This window comes from Hordeum vulgare, chromosome 3H (genome assembly GCF_904849725.1).
Source record: "Hordeum vulgare subsp. vulgare chromosome 3H, MorexV3_pseudomolecules_assembly, whole genome shotgun sequence".
NCBI lineage: Eukaryota > Viridiplantae > Streptophyta > Magnoliopsida > Poales > Poaceae > Hordeum > Hordeum vulgare.
Genome location: NC_058520.1, coordinates 372,924,418 through 372,946,827, shown reverse-complemented (window position 1 = coordinate 372,946,827; position 22,410 = coordinate 372,924,418). Strand labels below are relative to the sequence as shown.

Sequence of the window (22,410 nt, the reverse complement as noted above, 5' to 3'; positions counted from 1 at the left end):
CTCATGGCGGCAGCGATGATCTGGTGGTTCTTCGCGGCTTCGGCCTCCCGATTTATGGCGGCGGTGATGCTGGATGCGGCCGCGGCCTCCTCCCTGGCCTCTTGCTCATGCCGGCGGTGCTTCCTCCTCGCCGATTGGACGGTGCGCTCCTCAGGCGTCAAAACCTTCTTCTTCCTGGTCGTCACCGGTCCTTTGCATCCATCCTTGACAGAGACGGGACCGCCGGAGGCAAGGCCTGTAGCGGCGTTGATGGTCGACGCGTTGTCGTCCATAACGTGCGAGTGGGCGGGAGGTTTTTGGGAAATTGAAGGGAAATAGTGGCGTTGTGCCATCGACGAACGGGCCATGCGGAGGAGAAGGGCGGACGTCCCGCACGTGTGTCCCGTGTCCGCGGTCACACTAATCCGATCCAAATTTAACCGTGGAATGGGACGCGGGCGGACAAAAACGAACGCGTATCCGCCTAAATCGATGCTTCGGGCTGTATTTTGTGTCTGCGATGATCCAAACGGACACGCAAAATTGGAGTTGCTCTTGGAGTTCCCTCTCCTTTGAGAGCAGATTTTCGTTTCTTCATATGTTGCTTTGTCCATGCGTGCATGAGAGAGAGAATCTGGTCCCTTGCTTGAAGGAGAGTGGCAAGCCGAGCTCAAATCCAGCACCGACCCAGAGCCCACGACCACGAGGCCAAGGAGTCCCATCGACGACATCGCCCTTGAAGCTGAGCCGTCCGTCCACGTCGCTCGCCTCCGAACCAACGGTTCCGCGTGAGTGCTGCCAACGACCGAACCGCCTCCGTGTGCTCGCTGGCGATAAGGCTACTCCTCGTGTCCACTAGAATCGAAACGGAGCCCACCGAGAAGTGAAAAAGGAAAACAACACAAACAGAAAACGCTCCCAGGGAAACCCCTCCCTCCCTCCCTCCCCGGCAAGTCACGACTCACGCGTCTCCCACCTCGCCGGCGCCGGCCGCCCGCTCCACCGCCGCCGCCACCGCCATGAGCGCCCTCCAGGCCTCCCTCCTCCTCCGCGCTCTCCCCTCGCCCCTGCCCCATCGCCGCCGGCCGCCACCAGCCCCCGCTTCCGTCTCCTTCCCTCGCTCCTGCCACCACCGCCGCCCCCCGCTCTCCCTCCGCGCATTGGCCGCCGACGGCCCCCAGACTCCACCCTCTCCCGCTCCCGAGCCTCCCGCCGCGGCTGCGGGGGCGGCCGCTCCGGAGGCGGAGGTCGAGACGGGCTCCGCTGCCCGCGACGGGAAGGAGGAGCTGGAGGACCTGGTGGATAAGGCTAGGGTTTGGGCCGTGGCTTTCGCGGCCGCGGTGGTCGACGCGGTAAAGAGGTTTTTCGACTGGGTGGTGTCTGGCGATTGGATGAGCTGGTGGCCGTTCTGGCGTCCCGACCGCCGCCTGCAGCGCTTGATCGATGACGCCGACGCCGACCCCAAGGACCCTGCCAAGCAGAGCGCGCTGCTCCACGAGCTCAACAAGTTTAGGTGCGCCTTTCGCCGACGAGAACAATTCTTTGCTGTTTTCTGACGAGTCAACTCAAATGGGCGCTGCTTTGGGGACATTTGGAAAATGTGTTTCTTGGTGGCTGAGTATCAGGGGATTACTTGCTAATCCATAGGGCTGGACTATCGACTTACTTAATAACACGGTGGCAACAAAGTTTTAACAAGACATTGATTCTAGCTTTTCTGATGTTGAATGGATTGGATCCTTGATAAATATGTTCCTTTTTACCGATTTAATATTAGTACAATCAAGTTCATTGGTCAATACGTTCACTAGTTCAACCTGAATATGACCAGTGATTGACAATTCATTTGGTGGATCATTGCCTTGCTGAATCTCAAATCTAGGAAATCATGAAATTTGTAGCTAAATAGCCGAATTCAGTGGCATTTGGTTTGATGGTACCTAAATAATGCTGTCATTCATATGTGATGTGGAACAATGTACAATGTACTTTTCCTGCTATATTTTGATACTAGTACTAAAATACACCCTCTGTTCCTAAATGCAAGACGTTGAACTGCCAAAACGTCCTACATTTAGGTACAAATGGAGTAGCAATTAATTGGAATGGGTTACTTGTTCTTTTTGTTTTTCTTTGCACATTGCAGCATGGTCCAGTGTCCTATTTATATAGATTTTAAAGAATGATGTGGTTTGTAAATTCCATCTTGGCAGCCCAGAGGATGTCATCAAAAGAATCGAGCAAAGAAGTCATGCGGTAGATAGCAAGGGGGTTGCAGAATACCTACGAGCTCTTATTCTCACCAACGCTATAGCTGATTACCTACCAGATGAACGGTCTGGGCGTTCAGCAACCCTACCAGCTCTGGTAAGTTTCCTTTGCAAGCCTATTGTGTACTCCCTCCGTCCCAAAATAAGTGTCTCAAGTCTAATACTCTCTCTGTCCCAAAATAAGTGTCTCAACTTTGTACTAGCTCTAATATAAAATTGTACTAAGCTTGAGACAGTTATTTTGAGACGGAGGGAGTACAACTTTGTACTAAAGTTAGTACAAACTTAAGACACTTATTTTGGGACAGAGGGAGTATGTCAGTCAAGATTTTGTGTTGTCCTAGTCAGTCGATGCAGCTTGAAAACTATCCTGCTTATGAACTTGGTGAGATTGCTGACAATATGGCACTTGACAAGCGATGCAGCTTGAAAACTGTCCTGCTTGTGAACTTGTGATACTTCAAACAATACATCACTTAATGAAGTTCCATTATGTCCTGGTGCTGAAATACTCCATTTTGTTCTTCTAAAGGTTATTCAAGAAAACAGATACTCGGCTCAATCAACACTGTTTCAGTTCTTCATTATATTTCTATCATCTTTGAACAACAAAAGCTTAGAGCTTTGAACTTCCCTTTTTTCCTATATTTTTAATGTAGCATAAATTTCCCTCCTATCTCGTTTATTTGTAATATTCTGAAACATTAGTCACCATGTTGTAACCCACTCTTTCGGTTGCTGCATATATATACATTTATGTCAGTAGTTGCAAGAATTGAAGCAACGTGTATCTGGGGAGGACAAGCCTTTCTCGAATCCTGGGATATCTGACAAGCAACCATTACATGTAGTAATGGTAAGTTCGCTCAACCTTCAAAGCATGCCAATATGGTATTGTTCATGACCTTTTTCATTGTGCCATGGGGGCAGTTATTGCTTTCACCATATGATCCCAATATAATGTTTGCCTATCTGTATGCCATCATTAGGTTGATCCTAAAGCTACTGGTAGATCAACTCGGTTTGCTCAAGAGATTTTCTCGACTATCTTGTTCACAGTTGCTGTTGGATTTATGTGGTATGCTCAACCTTCCACAAGTCATGACTCTAATCTCTTGGAACATTTAATATGTCAGTTTTTTGTAGTGATCAACACATTTTGTTCCAGGGTAATGGGTGCTGCCGCGCTTCAGAAGTATATTGGTAGCCTAGGTGGAATAGGCGCATCTGGTGTCGGTTCCAGTTCATCATATTCTGCAAAAGAGTTGAATAAGGATGTAACACCCGAGAAGGTGAGATTTGATGATGTCTTGTTCCACTCTCAGTTGTGCAAAAATACAATTACTGGGTGCATTTTGTGTTTCCTTTTATTGTATATGCTTAATTTGCTTTTGGTATGCAATGGTACAATTGCGCAGTGCAAAGATGAGAGTAAACATATGTATATTCCACATGATCCATTTATACCGTTTTATATGCAGAATGTGAAGACATTTAAGGATGTCAAAGGCTGTGACGATGCAAAGAAAGAACTTGAGGAGGTTGTTGAGTATCTAAGGAATCCTACGAAGTTTACTCGCCTTGGTGGAAAATTACCAAAGGTAATTTGTTCTATATCAATCTGCAAGATACATTTTCAATCTGCTATGTACTTTGATGTATGGGATATATCTGATACATCTTTGTAGGTCAATATATATTTTATGAAATACTGGTTCAATAGAACCTTTATAATTGAAAATGTGTTTTTGTAGGGAATACTTTTAACTGGAGCTCCAGGAACTGGGAAGACGCTGCTTGCTAAGGTACAACTTGTCTGGAAGAACATCTGCTTCATGTTTTTCGAACCGAGAAAAGAAACTCACCCCCCCCCCCCCTCCCGCCCCTCACACACACACACTTGTGAGGTCCTTGCTGTTCTTTGTACTTGTGTTTGTACATACAAAAAAATGAGGTTCTTTGTTTACCTTTCAAAACCAAGTTTTCTATTATCAGGCGTTTCTAGCTATTTGCTACAAGCAGTTCCTTGGTAAATGCATACCTTACTAGAGCTGGCTTTGTGATTTAGGCCATTGCTGGGGAAGCTGGTGTGCCGTTCTTTTACCGAGCAGGTTCTGAATTTGAGGAAATGTAAGATCTCTTCTAATATGATATTGAACTTATATTTTCCTTGTATTTTTGATGACCTTAGAGTGCTAACCGCGTATTGCAAAAATTGCCTATGTGTTGCAATTCGTTGCATGACCTCCGAAAATGTGGCCTTTTGGCATTGTACCATTGCATGTGTTGCAATTTGAGATCATTCTGGATTTATGTCGAAGCACTACCAAAATGATATTTATTAGGCATGCATGAGTCATAGCTAGTGAAGCATTTGCAATTTGCTACCTTCAGCTGTCTCCCTATCCCACCTTCATGTCTTTTTATTTAATCAGAATTTACTGTCATCATATCTTGTCAGGTTTGTTGGTGTTGGTGCTCGGAGAGTGAGATCCCTGTTTCAAGCTGCAAAGAAAAAGGTGTTTTACGCTTCTCTTGTGCCACCTGAGCTTAGCTCCAGCATTTCCTTCTATAAATCGAGCGCTCTCTGTGCTCTTTTAGCTTACGGGAAATGCTCCATTGCGATTACCTTTTCATCTCGTGAACAGACAAACTGGTGAAGCTTAATTTGTTTTATCAGTGAAAAATGACGTACCTCCATAATGACAATTTTTTTGTGTGAGTAACTTTTAACTGTTCCTTTTTACAGGCACCGTGTATTGTTTTCATTGATGAAATAGATGCAGTGGGATCAACTAGAAAACAGTGGGAAGGGCACACAAAGAAAACATTGCATCAACTTCTTGTTGAGATGGATGGTTTTGAACAAAATGAGGTACATTATCACATAAGTGAATAGAGTGATGTAGAACTTTGTCTAACTAGTTTACAATCGATGTATACAGGGAATAATAGTAATGGCTGCGACAAACTTACCAGACATTCTTGATCCGGCACTTACGAGACCTGGTAGATTTGATAGACATGTAAGTGTTCTTGAGTAGATTGTTTTTAATCTTCACAACCATTATCATCTAATTCTTATTTTTTTAGAGAACAGCAATAACATATTGATTTATTGTAACAAGTTTCCTGTAAATATGTAATTTTATTTAGTTCTGCTGGCATTGGTTACTAGATTGTTGTCCCTAGTCCTGATGTGCGAGGCCGCCAAGATATTCTGGAACTCTATTTGCAAGACAAGCCTGTGGGCACTGATGTGAATGTCAACGCAATCGCCCGCAGTACCCCTGGCTTTAATGGGGCTGGTGCGTACAACTTCCCTTTAAATCTCATTGAAATGATAATTGCAGCATTATGTCATCTAAGTTTGTGGACTATGAGGTGTTTTGCCTAGCGATGGGATAGTACTTTCTCATTAGCAGCTGGATTCCTATTTTTTCTGCTGCGTCACCATTTTATTAAGTCCTAACTTGTAACACTTATAAAGCCATGACATTCCATCTATTTTCCATTAGAATAAGATAGTAAATGTCTTACCTTTGAAGCTTCTATAAATTTTGGCAGCAATATGGTGCTGTGGTGGTGAGACTCATACCGGCTCATCTTTTTTCCCTTTTTCTGTTAGACCTTGCAAACCTAGTAAACATTGCAGCAATTAAGGCTGCTGTTGAAGGTGCTGACAAGTTGACTGCTTCACAATTGGAGTTCGCCAAAGATCGTATCATCATGGGAACTGAGAGGAAATCAATGTTCATCTCTGACGAATCAAGAAAGGCATGCTTGTTCAAGTTGTTTTTCCTTTTTCTTAAGCACACTTGAACTAGTAGTTGTAGCATCCATGTCTTTGAAAATTTTAAACTGAAGAAGATGTGAATTTCTGCACTAACTATTTTTGTTATTTTCTTGGTTTCTTAGCTTACTGCCTACCATGAAAGTGGGCATGCTATTGTTGCACTCAATACTAAGGGTGCTCATCCCATTCACAAGGCAACTATCCTGCCTCGTGGATCTGCCCTTGGAATGGTTACACAACTTCCCTCACAGGATGAGACTTCTATCAGCAAGAAACAACTCCTGGCACGTCTTGATGTTTGCATGGGTGGAAGGGTCGCTGAAGAGCTCATATTTGGGGAAGAAAATGTTACAACTGGCGCAAGAAATGATCTTCATACTGCAACAGAGCTCGCTCAGTATATGGTGATTATTTCACCCACTTAGATTTCTTTTTTTTCTTGTTAGATGTGTCTAATGTCATTTGACTGGCTGTATAGGTATCAAACTGTGGGATGAGTAATGTTATTGGTCCTGTGCATGTAAAAGAACGACCAAGTGTTGACATGCAGTCAAGAATAGATGCAGAGGTACATTTCCGCTGGTCTTATGGCTGTGAATGCTTTTTTTCTAGCATATGACCACTGACCGGTATAAGCTAGCGACCGATGTATGCTGCACTTTTGCATACTCTATCAGTATACCGAGCTATCATGAACCTCTCTTACCAGAGGGGATAGTTACCATTTCTCTCGCATTTGTCTCATCATATGGCCTTGCAGGTGGGCAAACTCCTGAGAGAAGCTTATGAACGGGTCACACATTTGCTGAAGAAGGTTTGCTTCTAAACCATTATGGCTTTTGTCAACATATTTACTTTTTAGTTAACTCGGTGCCCAACTGATCCAATTTTTTTTTCAGCATGAGAAGCAATTACATGCTTTAGCGAATGCTCTGCTGGAGCGTGAAACTCTCACGGCAGATGAGATCAACAAAGTAGTTCATCCCTTCCAAGAAGAACCACAGCTTCCCTTCCAAGAAGAAGCCTTTGCGCTAACTTAGACATATTACCTTTTGTTGCATCAAGGTGGTAGTTCCGACTGTAAATCGGTGTACAGTAATTGGAAAGTCATTGCTCACCATTTTGCAAAGTGGGGTAAACTTAGGTGCAGTTCCTTCTTGGCACCATTAGGCTGGCATGCAGGAAATTGAAAGATGAGATTATCGGAGGATGTTGCATTATCGTGAACTATTGCCATATCTGTGACTTGGCAAGACTCACCAGCGCCTGCCTTTTGCCCAACATGAAGCCTCTGAGTTGAGAAGTGCATCATACTTGGTTTAGATAGGGAAGCAATACAGGTGCGACATTGCATATTTTGAATGCTAGATTATTTCTTCTTTTCAATTCTGTGCCCGCCATTGTTTAAAGGACATCGTACATATAACTGTCTCATTCTATTGCGACGCAACATGTTACACGGATGTAGTCAATTATTATGCCTGTCATGTTCTGTTTTGGTTTTCTTTTCAGAAACTTGCTGTTCAAAACAGCAAGTGCTGTCTTTTTAAGTTTTACCCCATGGAAGTTTCATATGTATTGGTGTTGTAAAAGGATGTAAGCAAAAGCTCAGCGGTTCAGCAATCGAAAAGGGGGTGCAGGCTTCACTAGCGTCAGGCTGAGTGCCTGTGGGAAGGATATCTACCCTGCTGTGACTCTGCTAGTCGTTTGTATTCAGCCAGGAAGCATCGGACCGTCTGGCGAAGATATTGCAGTGAAGTTTTCCCAAAAGATCTAGGATACATATGACCATGTTACAGAACAAAACATAGCACAACTTCAGTTTATTAATTCAGATAACTCAGAAATGCAGTGTCACAACAACAACAAAGCCTTTAGTCCCAAACAAGCTGGATAAACCAATAAGATCTTGCGACCAACTCATGATTTTGACACACGAATAACAAGCTTCTATACATCCATGTCCCTGGCTAGTTCTCTGGAGATACTTCAGTCCTTTAAATCTCTCTTTACGGACTTCTTCCATGTCAGGTTCGCAATCTCTTTTGACATTATTAGCACGTTTTAGCCGTCTGCTATGCACCGAAGCTTTTGAAAGCCTGCGTTGAATATGTTCAAACCATTTCAGACGATGTTGGATAAACTTCTCATCAACTCGGTCCTTCCTTGTATGGTCACACATCCATCTCAACATGGGCATCTCCATCACACCTAACTGCTGCACATGTCGTCTTTTAGTTGGCCAACACTCAGCGTCATACAACATTACGGGTCAAACCGCCGTCCTATAGAACTTGCCTTTTAGCTTTTGTGGCACTCTCTTGTCACAGAGAATGCCAGAAGCTTGACGCCACTTCATTCATTCGGCTTTAATTGGATGGTTCACTTCTTCATTTGATATCCCCATCCTTCTGCAGCATTGACTCCAAATATTGAAAGATGTCCTTCTGAGGAACCACCTGCCCATCCAAGGTTTGTCTCCATAGCTCTAACTTCCTGTTGACCCCGGCCCGACTATCATCGATTAGCACCACATCGTCCGCAAAGAGCATACATCATGGGATATCTCCTTATATATCCCTTGTGACCTCATCCATCACCAAGGCAAAAAGATAAGGGCTCAAAACTGACCCCTGATGCAGTCCTATTTTAATTGGGATGTCATCAGTATGGCCATCACTTGTTCAAGCACTTGTCACAACATTATCGTACATGTCCTTGATGAGGGTAATGTACTTTGCTGGGACTTTGTGTTTCTTCAATGCAGTGTCACAACAATTCAGATAATTGTACAAGTGTAAATGCCACAGTATTTCAGCAATTCAGTTAACCAACACGACATACGATAGTTCAATAGATTAAGCAATTCCCTTAACTGCGGTGACTTGCAGTGTCACAAAAATGCGGTTAACTAACTGCATACAAATTCAGCACACAAAATTTTCAGATAACTCCAGTACTACTACATGTGTCACAAAAATCAGTAAACAAATTGTTCTACTGCACTGAAATTCAGCTACCAACATCACAAAAAAATTCAATTGCAGCACATTACAGTTTTTTGGAAATAACATGTCCCACATGATTACTAAACAAATTTGATCATTAATGTTGCTAAATCTACTGCCCTAATTGATCAATCATTTTGCTTGACAGAGTTGCCTCCTTCAAAACACCCAAACAAACCCTAACACAATTCATGGCGTAGGGGGTCAATATTGTAAGGCCATACAAATATCTCTGTCGTCACATGGATTAAAGATGCAAAACAAAGACTTGAATGGCGGTGGGAGTAACGATTCATGGTGCAACAATGATCATGTCTTCGATGACCCTAACAAAAATATAGATGGAAGAGGGGCGCCAATATGAGGAGGGGGAGCGAATGATTCCCCATTCGATGGTGCAGATTCGCCCAGCAACCGATGATGATGGTTGTCCATCATCACCTTCGATGCCGATCACCTTGATGCACCACCTCGACCACCACTTTGGAATGATCGGGAGAGAGAAGAAACACAGAAAAAGCAACATGCACTACTAGTGAATATATATCACAGTTGTGGGACCTATGTGAAAGAGTTGTCGTCTTCCGTTGTTGCATGGGCTGGGGGGAGGACGGTTGGTTCTGCAAAGGGCACATCGTGCGGGAGACTGTGGAGAAAGAATTGTGCATCGATAATTCTATTGATCATGTACATGGCATATATATAGGTACAGGGGGCACTCAAGTCTTGTCTCCCAAGTTACAAATACGTTACAAGGGGAGGGAGACGTGACAGGTGCACACACACAACGTGGACCTATACAACATGTTCAACACCCCCCGCAGTCGAAGCGGCGCCGATGACGCAAAGACTGGACCGAAAGCCCTCCAAGGTCGAAGTAGGTAGTCCCTTTGTCATAACGTCGGCGAACTGTTGATCGGTGGGTACGTGCATGACGCTAGCACGGCCAAGGGTAACATGCTCCCGAACGAAGTGGATGTCGAGCTCAATATGCTTCGTCCGGCGATGATGAACAGGGTTGGCCGCGAGGTAGACCGCTGAGACATTGTCACAGTAGACAAGTGTGGCCTTGGGAACCTCACAGTGCAACTCCTGAAGAAGCTGTCGCAGCCAGGTGCACTCTGCAACAACGTTGGACACTGCCCTGTACTCAGCCTCGGCGCTCGACCGTGAGACCGTGGGTTGCCGTTTAGACGACCACGAAATAAGAGAGGGCCCGAGGTAGACGCAGTAGCCACAGGTGGAGCGTCGCGTGTCGGGACACCCAGCCCAGTCGGCGTCGGAGTAGGCGACGAGGCTGGTGTCAGGTGACGCCGTCACGGTGAGACCCAGGGTTGTGGTTGTTGGAATTATGCCCTAGAGGCAATAATAAATATAGTTATTATTATAATTCTTGTATCAAGATAATCGTTTATTATCCATGCTATAATTGTATTGAATGAAGACTCATTTACGTGTGTGGATACATAGACAAAACACCGTCCCTAGCAAGCCTCTAGTTGGCTAGCCAGTTGATCAAAGATAGTCAGTGTCTTCTGATTATGAACAAGGTGTTGTTGCTTGATAACTGGATCACGTCATTGGGAGAATCACGTGATGGACTAGACCCAAACTAATAGACGTAGCATGTTGATCGTGTCATTTTGTTGCTACTGTTTTCTGCGTGTCAAGTATTTATTCCTATGACCATGAGATCATATAACTCACTGACACCGGAGGAATACTTTGTGTGTATCAAACGTCGCAACGTAACTGGGTGACTATAAAGATGCTCTACAGGTACCTCCGAAGGTGTTAGTTGAGTTAGTATGGATCAAGACTGGGATTTGTCACTCCGTGTGACGGAGAGGTATCTCGGGGCCCACTCGGTAATACAACATCACACACAAGCCTTGCAAGCAATGTGACTTAGTGTAAGTTGCGGGATCTTGTATTACGGAACGAGTAAAGAGACTTGCCGGTAAACGAGATTGAAATAGGCATGCGGATACTGACGATCGAATCTCGGGCAAGTAACATACCGAAGGACAAAGGGAATGACATACGGGATTATATGAATCCTTGGCACTGAGGTTCAAACGATAAGATCTTCGTAGAATATGTAGGATCCAATATGGGCATCCAGGTCCCGCTATTGGATATTGACCGAGGAGTCTCTCGGGTCATGTCTACATAGTTCACGAACCCGCAGGGTCTGCACACTTAAGGTTCGACGTTGTTTTATGCGTATTTGAGTTATATGGTTGGTTACCGAATGTTGTTCGGAGTCCCGGATGAGATCACGGACGTCACGAGGGTTTCCGGAATGGTCCGGAAATGAAGATTGATATATAGGATGACCTCATTTGATTACCGGAAGGTTTTCGGAGTTACCGGGAATGTACTGGGAATGACGAATGGGTTCCGGGAGTTCACCGAGGGGGGGGGGGAGGCAACCCACCCCGGGGAAGCCCATAGGCCTTGAGGGTGGCGCACCAGCCCTTAGTGGGCTGGTGGGACAGCCCAAAAGGGCCCTATGCGCCTAGGAAAGAAAATCAAAGAGAAAGAAAAAAAAGGAGGAGGTGGGAAGGGAAGGAAGGACTCCCACCCACCAAACCAAGTCCAACTCGGTTTGGGGGGGGGAGCCTTCCCCCTTGGACTCGGCCGACCCCCTTGGGGCTCCTTGAGCCCCAAGGCAAGGTCCCCTCCCTCCCACCTATATATACGGAGGTTTTAGGGCTGATTTGAGACGACTTTTCCACGGCAGCCCGACCACATACCTCCACGGTTTTTCCTCTAGATCGCATTTCTGCGGAGCTCGGGCGGAGCCCTGCTGAGACAAGGTCATCACCAACCTCCGGAGCGCCGTCACGCTACCGGAGAACTCTTCTACCTCTCCGTCTCTCTTGCTGAATCAAGAAGGCCGAGATCATCGTCGAGCTGTACGTGTGCTGAACGCGGAGGTGCCGTCCGTTTGGTACTAGATCGTGGGACTGATCGCGGGATTGTTCGCGGGGCGGATCGAGGGACGTGAGGACGTTCCACTACATCAACCGCGTTCACTAACGCTTCTGCTGTACGATCTACAAGGGTACGTAGATCACTCATCCCCTCTCGTAGATGGACATCACCATGATAGGTCTTCGTGCGCGTAGGAAATTTTTTGTTTCCCATGCGACGTTCCCCAACAGTGGTACCACATAGATACCAAAGAAGGCGTCGTACCAGTGCCCAATGGGTGTCACGAGGAGCATGCATGTGGAGACACACCTGCTAGACAGCATAATGTCTGGACGCGTCAGCGTTAGGTACTAGAGGGCACCGACGATGGAGCGGTAGAAGGGAGCGTCGGACGCCGGAGAACCCTCAATGGCGGACACCTTGGCCTTCATGTCGACAGGCGTGGGAGAAGACTTGCAGTTAAGCATGCCAGCTCGCTCCAAGATCTCGTAGGCATACTTCTGCTGATGGAGGTGAAAGCCAGTAGCACTGCGAGTGACCTCAATGCCAAGGAAGTAGTGAAGAGCTCCCAAGTCCTTGAGGGCAAACTCAGTGCCAAGGCGACCGGTAATCAGCTGAAGTAGTGCTGGCGAGGATGCAATCAGGATGATGTCGTCGACGTACAGGAGAAGATACGCAGTGACGGTGCCCTGGTGGTAGACGAACAGAGAGGCATCAGACCGTGTGGACCGGAACCCCTGCTGCTGGAGAAAGGCCGCAATCCGTTGATACCAATGCCCGGGGAGCCTGCTTCAGCCCGTAAAGAGAACGTGCAAGCAAGCATACGTGATCCAGATGAGCGGGGTCGACGAAACCAGTGAGCTGCTGACAGAACACCTGCTCGTCGAGATGGCCATGCAGGAAGGCATTGGACACATCGAGCTGGTGAACTGGCCAGATACGAGAAGCAGCAAGCTGGAGTACGGCTCGTATCGTGCCCGGTTTGACAATCGGGGCGAAGGTGTCGGTGAAGTCCACGCCGGCGCGCTGGTGAAAACCACGCACGACCCACCGCGCTTTGTAGCGCTTGAGGGAACCGTCGGGGCGAATCTTGACGCGGAAGACCCACTTGTCGGTGATGACGTTGGCACGAGGAGGCCGCGACACAAGCTGCCACGTGCAGTTGCACTGTAGAGCGTCGAACTCCTCACGCATCGCAGCGAGCCAGTTCGGATCCCGAAGGGCTGCGCGTGCGGAAGTGGGGAGCGAAGCTGAGGCCGAGGTAGAGGCGGCGCATGTGTACTCGTCGGCACCGTAGCGCGTGTTGGGACGAAGCGACCTAGTCCGAGTCCGGGTAACCACACCGTGAAGGGGCGCGGTTGCAGCCGGCTGAACCGGCGAGGGGGACGTCAAGCCGGCCTCTAGGGGCACCAATGAGGCGCCAACAGTTACACCGGGAATTGTGGCAGCCAAACCGGGCGGCGAGGGTGCGCCAGCATGCATACCAGGAGCCGCAACAGCCACACCTGGGGCCGTGGTAGCGGGGGCGATGTCGGGGGCCGACGAGGGAGCCGCAGCCACGGGGTCGGCCACGACAACTGGGGCGCCAGGAGGGCCTGCCTGGGGCGCGGGCAGGGCCAGGGTGGCGTGACGCGGCGTGTAGGGCAGCTCGCCATGGGTGGTAGCAGGTGCGAGCCGCATCGCAGAAGGCGTCGAGGTGGAGGGTACCTGCTGAAATGGAAACACCAGCTCATCAAAGTACACGTGCCGTGAAGTGAAAACACGGTGGGAGACTGGATCATAGCACCGGTAACCTTTGGTGTTGGGGGGGGGGGTAACCAAGGAAGATACATGGAACCGATCGAGGGGCGAGTTTATGAGGGGTGGTGGACGCAGTGCTAGGATAACAGAGACACGCGAAGATGCGGAGACCATCATAGCATGGAATCACGCCAAAAAGTAGTTGGTGAGGGCTGTAGTTCCAGCGAGAACGAGTCGGACGAATGTTGAGGAGAAGGCTGATGGTCGCAAGGGCGTCCGCCCAGAAACGAGGGGGCACGTTGGAGTGAAAGAGCAACGTGCGGACACAGTCATTGAGAGTACGAAGTACACGCTCGACACGACCATTTTGTTGAGATGTGTATGGGCAGGTGAGGCGGAAGGTGGTGCCGTGGGACGCGAGAAGTTGGTTAAAAGCAACGTTGTCAAATTCTTTGTCGTTGTCAGTTTGCAAGGCTAGGATAGGACGACCAAACTGGGTGGTGACATAGGCATAAAAGGTGGTGAGCGTGGCGAGTGCGTCAGACTTGCGACGAAGAGGGAAGGTCCACACATAATGCGAAAAATCATCCAAGATCACCAAGTAGTATAAATAACCCGTGTTGCTTGCAACCGGGGACGTCCAAACATCACTATCCAGCAATTAAAACGAAAAGGTGGAAATGTGTGTGGACTCGCTAAACGGAAGACACACATGTTTGCCAAGGCGGCATGCCTCACAAGTGTGGTTCTCAACCTTATTACATGAGAATGAAAAACTCTGAAGAATTTGACGCAAAACGGTGGAGTTGGGATGACCGAGGGGGGCGTGCCAAAGATCGACACTGGCGGCGAAGACGGCCGGACGAGTGGTGGTGGCGGTGGGGCGATGCATCGAGTAGAGCGGCCCCGGGCTGTCACATCGGAAGAGAACCATCCGTGTATGGGCGTCCTTCACAGAAAAACCAGCGGCGTCAAATTCAATAGTAATAGAATTGTCACGAGTGAGTTGACGAACAGATACAAGATTAGTAACGAGGTCAGGAGAAACGAAAACATTAGACATATGAATAGGAGTGATGGTAGAAGGAAACGAGGTATGACCGACATGAGTTATGGGGAGGGAGGAACCATTACCAACCATACAAGTGGGAGTGTGGACACGAGTGGAAGACATGAGGTTACCGGGATGCGCAGACATATGAGAAATGGCGCCTGAGTCCATGAACCAGTCACCTCCACCGCCATAATTGGAGGGCGACGGAGCCGAATGCAGGGCGGCGAGAAGAGCCGGGTCCCACGGTGACGACACCTGAGGCGGGGGGAACCCGCCGTAGGTCGGCACGGGCGGGGCACCGTAGACAGTGGCCTGGACAGCGCCATAGCCGCCCATGGCGGGCAGCGCCGGATAGGGGCCGGCAGCCAGCGCGGCGAGGTACGCGTGGTGACCCGTCGGGCGGGGTCCGAGGATGCCCGGGGCGGGAGCCCGAGGAACGGGCATGGAGTACGCGTGGACGACGCCTGTCCACGGGTTGGCGCCATAGGACCACGGCGTGTTAGCCTGTGGCGGCTGCTGCTGCTGGTGAGGGCAGGGCCGGCTCTATATTTTTCGGGGCCCTTGGACAAAGTTTAAAAATGAGCCCCTACGGATAATGTATGTATGCATCCATAGATATATAAGCGCAAAATATTAAAGTTCACATCCGACTGCACATTGTTATTTAGAGACGACTATAAATAAAAGAGTAGCAAAATTTAAAAAATAATATTCGCTGCTAGTTTAATTACCTCAAATAAGAACGAAGTTCATATGAGTTCATGGACAATAATACTTCAGTGCTACACAAAAATCTTCTTCGGGCATCTCTAGATGCAAAATCGTTGATGAGAGTATCAAGATCAATTTTGTCCAAGACGTCCTTCTCAATACAACACATAGCCAAGCCATTCAACCTGTCTTGTAACATAGTTGACCTCAAACAATTTTTCAGCAGTTTTAATTTAGAGAAACTTCTTTCAGCTGAGGCTACGGTCACTGGTATGGTTAAGAGGATCCGATAGGCAACTCACACATTTGGATAGCAGTCTACAGCTGTAACAAATTGAAGAATCTACGTTCATTGATATAGTTAAGAGGATCCGATAGGCAACTGATAGTTACTTACTTACTTCTACAAAAACATACGCTATTTAATTACTTACTACCATCCAAGGAATGTTCGTTGACTTCAAAATTGTCATTTGAATTAAGATCATCATCTTGTCCGGGTTCAGATTCTTGCCTTTGATTATCAACACTAGTTACCACCGGAAAAAACCTTTTTAGAGCACCTTTTTGTGATTCAATGAGTTGATTCTCTCGCTTTTCTGTTTCCTTTTCTCAGAACCAGACTTCTATTTCGGCGGCATTGGAACTTCTAAGGTTACAATTTCCAAAGAATTATCAGCTCAACTGATCAAAAGAATTAGGGCACTAGGCCAATATCATATGATAAATCATACCTTTATGCTGAAATCGTGAGTAAAGCACAGGAGGACGAATCGGCTATCCGAGGGCAAGGATTCGGCCGGGTGATATGCCGATCTCCACAACAGTCTTCGGGCGTGGCGCACAGGCACAGGGGGTTCAAGGGCGGCGAAGGCAGGAGGCTGAGGTGTCGAAAGAAACAGGCGTAAGGCGTTTCCGCATTTCTGGCCTCTGGGCGGCTGGACGATTGATCGATCGATCGATCGTGTAGGTACAGGTAGCGCGTACAAGTCTTCCGGTCACCATCAGGACTTGATCATTAGGCTTCCGGCCTTTATCTTTTTTTTTCAGCCCATATAGCAGCACGTATACTTATACATATGTAATGATGCCCCCCCCAAAAAAACATGGGCCCTTGGGCATCGCCCATGTTCGCCTAGGACCAGAGCCGGCCCTAGGTGAAGGGCCCCCCATGGGGCTGCTGCTGCTTGCGGCCACCACCACGGCGGTATCCGCGGCGACCGCCACCCTGCGGCTGGGGGGGCAGCAGGCGGTGCAGCCGGGTGGGGAAAGAACACCGGTAGCGCCGAGGGAGGGGGCTGCGGCCACGGGGCCGGTGTGACGGCGGGCGGCGAGGGCGTGATGCTGCACGCGCTTCTTAACACCCTTCATCCGGCGCTCCTCCAACCGCAAGTAAGCCACAAACTTGGGGAAGGAGGGCTCCGGCATGAGGGTGAGGTTGGCGGTGGCGTTGCCGAAATCCTCGTTGAGGCCGGCGGCGAGCGTGCTGAGGAGGAGGTCGTCAGCCACCTTGGCGCCGATGTCGTGGAGGTCATCCGCCAACGTCTTCAGGCGGCGGCAGTAGTCATCAATGGACTGATCATCTTGATGACAGTCAAAAAATTCCTGCTGCAAAAAAACCCGGCGTGGAAGCTTGTTGTTGGTGAAGAGGCCATTGAGCTTGACCCACACGGCGTGGGAATCGTCGCCATCGCTCACGACGGTGTGGAACAAGTCCTTGGAGATGGTGGTGAAGAACCACCGGATGAGCGTGGTGTCGATCGCGTTCCACTCGGAGTCACCCACCATGTCGCGGGAGTTGACGGAGCCGTCCACGTGATCCATGAGATTGTTCTTGCGGAAGAGGAGCGAGAAGTACGTCTTCCACGCGAAGTACGTGGAGTCGGTGGCGTCGAGGATGACGGGGACGCGGTCATGAATGTTGATGTCGCGCACGTCGGCGGGGTCTGGTCCGGTGAAGGGGTTGGAGTAGGTGGAGGCGTTGGAGGACATGGTTTTGGAGAGGGAAATGAGCGGCGGCGGCTAGGGTTTTGGAGATGGGATGGCGGCGACGGCTAGGGTTTTGGAGATGGGGTGGCGGCGGTGCAAGAGGGAGAGAGGCGCGACGGCTAGAGTGAGGAAAGAGGGGGTGGCAGTGGCCAGGGGCGGCGGCAGCTGGAGGGTGCGGCGGCGGCGACCCGGCTAGGGTTGGGCGGAAGCGGGATGGTAGAGGATCATAGGGAAAACTGATACCATGTGAAGAAAGATTTGTGCATCGATAATTCTATTGATCATGCACATGGCATATATATAGGTACAGGGGGCACTTAAGTCTTGTCTTCCAAGTTACAAATACGTTACAAGGGGAGGGAGACGTGACAGGTGCACACACACAACATGGACCTATACAACATGTTCAACAGAGAGAACCAATGCCTCCCCTTCTCATCCATTGATAGTAGGTCACCGCTAGTTGACGTGCTATGTGAGCATCCTATATAATGTTAGGCGCTACGTAAGCATCCTATACAATGTTCTACGTAAAATAACACTTTATTTGAATGTTCACATAAGTTCTAGCATACAACACGGTATTCTACAACTTTTAGCACTAAAGCATACAACACGGTATTCTACAACTTTTAGCACTAAACTGATCATCTGCCGCAAGTTGTAACACTCCCAGTGTATTTACCTAGTTACTCCCTTCGTTCCGAATTAATTATCATAAAAATAGATAGAAATACTCCCTCCGTTACTAAATGTAAGACCTTTTAGAGATTACATTATAAACTACATACGGATGTATATAGACATATTTTAGAGTTTACATTCACTCATTTTGTTCCATATGTAGTCTCCTAGTGAAATCTCTAAAAAGTCTTATATTTTGAAACGAAGGAAGTAGATGTTAGTATAATGTTGTTCTGTTCAATCTTCTTGTTTCGTGGCATCGGGCATTAGTCTAGTACTCGCTCACCCGCAAAAATAAATTAGTCTAGTACTCCCACGGTTTGTAAATATAAATTGTTTTATTGTTTTTAAAAGTTGGATGTATATAAACATGTTTTAGTGTGTTTATACACTCATTTCAGTCGTATCTGGTTCATGTTGAAGTACTGAAAACCTCTTACATTCGCGAACAAAGTAAGTAGTTTACAAATACTGACTAGATATAGATAAGTGGAGTATATGGGATGGGATTTCAGGAATCCATTTGGAGCGTATAGTCAAATGGCCAAGGAATTGGCAAGTGACCTATACAGAGGTGCATTGGATGCGATCAGTAGCAGAGCAAGAGAAACATCATTTTCGTTGGGATGTTCCTTTAAAACAACATTGTTTTTTTTTTCCTTTAAAACAACGAATTTACAGGCGGAGTTCATTGGATCACAATCACATGATCCTTTGACAAATCACCATTGCATTATTCAGTGGCCTGCACAACTTTGCAGGCCACCAGGACAACAAACCACATCAATGCTCCTACTATACGCATATGCTTACACTAAACCTACACCAAGGAAGTCGACTGATTTTCTGTACCCTCGTATGTACGTACCATTGATGCATTTGGTCAAACGCATCAAAGAACCCAAAGAATGTATGTAGACCTGCCTGAGCCGCAGCTGTTCATCAGGCCTCGGAGACCAGCTCCTTGCTGCGGACGGCCACCGGCCTCGGTACGACGGTGCCGGCGACCCCCGGCCACCAGTACTGCTGCAGCCGCTCGACGCCGGGAAGCCTCCACACAATCTCTGGCTGCTTCCGGCGGCGCGGCGCCACCTTTGTGAGGGCGTAGAGCGCCCGGAAGTAGTTGCCAGACTCGTGGTCCCGTAGGATGGCACCCTCGGAGCCGTAGGCGGAGAGGTCGCTCAGTGTCTCCAGCGGGTGCGGCGAGTTGAGGAATGCGCGCAGGGCGCTGGCCACCACTGCCCTGCCCGACCCCGACGGCTCTGCGCGCTGCTCTGGGTTGACCACCCGGAACAGCGCCGCGCCCTCCGGCAGGAACGGGTGGTGCGGCGACGCCTTGCCGTCCGGCTGCAGGATGTACGTCGTGCCCATCGGCGTGTACAGCACCTTCTGGCTGTTGAGGCATGGGTGCGTGCGCAGCGCGCCGTTGAGCCGCTTGAGCACGGCCACGGCGTGGCCGGGGTACCGGCACGAGAACGCCCTCGGTACGATGTCCCGGTGCATCGCCACGGCGCGGACGTGGCCCTCGCCGACGCCGAGCGCCTCCAGCACGCGCTGTCCGCCGCAGAACACCGACGGCGCGCCGAAGGTGACCACGGGGAGCAGCGACTCCGGGCCGACCACCCCGCGCGCCACCAGCATCAGACTCACAAGCAGCGCAAGACTGCCGCCGAGCGAGTGCCCCGTGAACCGCAGGCGCGCGCCTTCCTTGTGCGCCCTCAGGTGCTCGACGATCTCCGGCATCAGCTGTTCGTAGATGCCCTTGGCTGCCTCGTAGATGCCGCGGTGCACGAGAACGCCGGTGTCCTCGAATGTGGTGGGCTCGAAGAGGAGGTTGGCTTGCCAGGACGCGACCGAGTCGGAGCCCTGGATGACGAAGCAGCGGGTGCGCATGTCGGCCTCGTCGCAGGCGAACCACTGGCACGGCGACGACAGCGGCGACCGCAGGTCACGCGCGGCCTCTTGCCGCGCCTCGTCCTCGGCGGCCACCACCGCCGTCACCGTGGAGGCGGCAACGTAGGCCGCCATGCCCGAGTTGTACAGCCGGTCTTCTTCCCCAGCCGGCGGGTGCTGATGCCCGCGGAGTGAGAGCAGGCCGCGGGCCCGCGCTTGGACGTAGGACGCGGCCGACGCGGCCACCTCGTAGGCCAGGTGGTTGGAGCGGCGGACCGGCCGCCGCGGCTGCGGCTCCGCAGCCACCTCGTACTGCTGCGCGTCGCCCGCCGGCCGGGTGGAGTGGACGTCCACCCGAGCGCTCACGGCGCTGGCCTCCGCCTTCTTGTGCACCGACGACGTCACCAGCTCCAGTCCGTAGTGTTTCCTCAGCTCAGCAGTCTGTAAATTCCAGCAACAACCAAAATCAAAATTACATCAGTAGGAAAAGTAGTAAAACGTTTAGAGATCGTCTTGTTGCATTGCATGGATGGTTGACCGAGGAAGGATGGATGGAATGCAACTGGAAGATTGCTACATAAAGTCTCAACCAGAAATTGCTACCGGCAAGAAACTTTTCAGCCAACTACCTCGAAAATGCCACCCTTTATTCCAGAAAACTACTCTTTACATGTTGATTATGACTGATTTCTGTAGTAGTACTGTATTTTGGGATGACGAAAAAGGGCCCCTAATTAGAGCAGGAATTTGTCAATGAAAAAGGAATGAAGCACAAGCTGTTGTCAATGGGGTCGCCGCGACTACTGACATTACTAGTAGTACGTGGCTGGACAAATCGGCCACCAAGATAATCGGCGATGGAAATTAAAGCCACGGGTGCTGCTTGCTTTTCCTACCTAAATCTGGCAAACATTAATTCCTTAATAAGAAATTAATACTCGAGTCCAGTGGGCACCTCCCAGCCTGTACGCGCGGCGACCCTCTCTCGTAGCAATTAAAGCCAGCGTTTTTATGAGTAGTTGATCAAACTAATTCGGCGGCCAGATCGGCAGATCCGTTCCGTCCAAGTCCCAGCGGGCGGCCACGATTGTATCGTTTCCGTAGCGCTAGCGCTCACCTTGATCTCCGGGATGACGTAGGCCATGTTGCAGAGGAAGGCCAGCTGCGCGAACAGCCGGGCATCGCCCGGGGGGGCCCGCGCCAGCAGCTTGACGAAGGAGTCGCGGTCCCACTTGTCATCGGCCTCCGCCGCGGCGTGGTCCTCGTCGTAGTTCACGCCGCAGCCGCCGTCCTCGTGGTAGTCGTCGTCGTCCTCCTCCTCGAAGAGGTTGTCCGCGTCGGAGAAGAAGCGCTTGGTCGGGTCGTGGAAGCGGGAGCGCAGCTCCAGGAGCCGGTCCAGCCAGTGGTCCTCGGGCGTCCTGACCTGCGGCATTTCCGGGTCAGGGTCAGGGTCTGGGTCGGTCTCGCCGGCGCACACGGTGAGGAGCCGGTAGCCGTCGCCGTCGGGGAGCGGCGGCGGGCGCAGCGGCGCGGCGCCGAACTGGAAGGGGAAGACGCCGATGGAGCGGCTGGTGGTGAGCGATGCGCCCGCGGCTCCGCCGCGGCGGGAGCAGCGGAGGTGCGGCTCGGAGCGCGACCGCCGGATGCCGGCCTGCATGTTGACCGGCTCCCTCTTGGCTCGCCGGCCTGCCGGCGCGTGCGCGTGCGCGGACGACGACGACGCCGCCGCCCCGGCAATGCTCGCCACCATGGATGGATGGGTCCTTCCGGAGCCGCGCTGCTAGGCAAACGGATCCAGCGCAGCTGCCGGCGGCGGTAACGCTTGGGGTCGGGGATGATGGTGGTTGGCCTGGCCTCTTGGTGGCGGTGTAGTATTTGATTCGGCTTTGGCGATCCGTGCGGCCAAAAGGGTGGGGGGGGGGGGGGGGGGGGGAGGGGAGCACGGAGGAGCTGGGCGAACGGCGGTGGGGCTTTAATACGGGGAACGGGTAGAGAAACAGGTCGGCCACGCGAGAGGGCGAGGTGGGCGAAACCGAGAAAAAACCCGGCCTTTGGACGCCACGACAGCGGGAGGACTCATACTATGACTACTAGTATGAGGAGTAGGTGAATTCACCGTCCTGCCCTCCGGTCATTCTGTGATCAATGCGGGCGGGACACCATCAAGGGGCGACAGGTGGCCCTGTTCGGAAGCAAATTGCATGCAAGGATACACCGCGCGCAGCATGTGCGCAGCCGAGGAGGGTAGTTCCGGAAAACAGAGGAGGAAGGAACAAGAGAGGGGCAGAGCATCTCTAAAGCTGAACCGTAAAATTTATTTGTAGTTCGCAGAAAAATACTTTTACG

General features: G+C 50.1%; 2 protein-coding genes across 2 annotated transcripts; one reads left to right on the top strand and one right to left on the bottom strand.

The window, feature by feature from the left end:
• The first annotated feature begins 848 nt into the window (after positions 1-848).
• Positions 849-7,532, top strand: LOC123443895 (ATP-dependent zinc metalloprotease FTSH 9, chloroplastic/mitochondrial). Its single transcript, XM_045120441.1, has 17 exons — positions 849-1,492; positions 2,193-2,346; positions 3,016-3,105; positions 3,239-3,327; positions 3,418-3,541; positions 3,731-3,850; positions 4,004-4,054; positions 4,318-4,379; positions 4,711-4,768; positions 4,999-5,124; positions 5,195-5,275; positions 5,428-5,557; positions 5,878-6,026; positions 6,168-6,449; positions 6,524-6,613; positions 6,806-6,859; positions 6,945-7,532. The coding sequence occupies exons 1-17, from the start codon at positions 999-1,001 to the stop codon at positions 7,083-7,085; spliced, it is 2,295 nt and encodes a 764-aa protein (XP_044976376.1). The 5' UTR covers positions 849-998; the 3' UTR covers positions 7,086-7,532.
• An 11,272-nt stretch (positions 7,533-18,804) lies between these two features.
• LOC123443894 (phospholipase A1 PLIP1, chloroplastic-like) lies at positions 18,805-22,000 on the bottom strand. The gene is made up of 2 exons (XM_045120440.1): positions 21,182-22,000; positions 18,805-20,505 (listed from the first exon to the last, which is right to left on the bottom strand). Exons 1-2 carry the CDS (start codon positions 21,812-21,814, stop codon positions 19,114-19,116), a joined length of 2,025 nt encoding a protein of 674 aa, XP_044976375.1. The 5' UTR covers positions 21,815-22,000; the 3' UTR covers positions 18,805-19,113.
• Between the last annotated feature and the right edge of the window lie 410 nt (positions 22,001-22,410).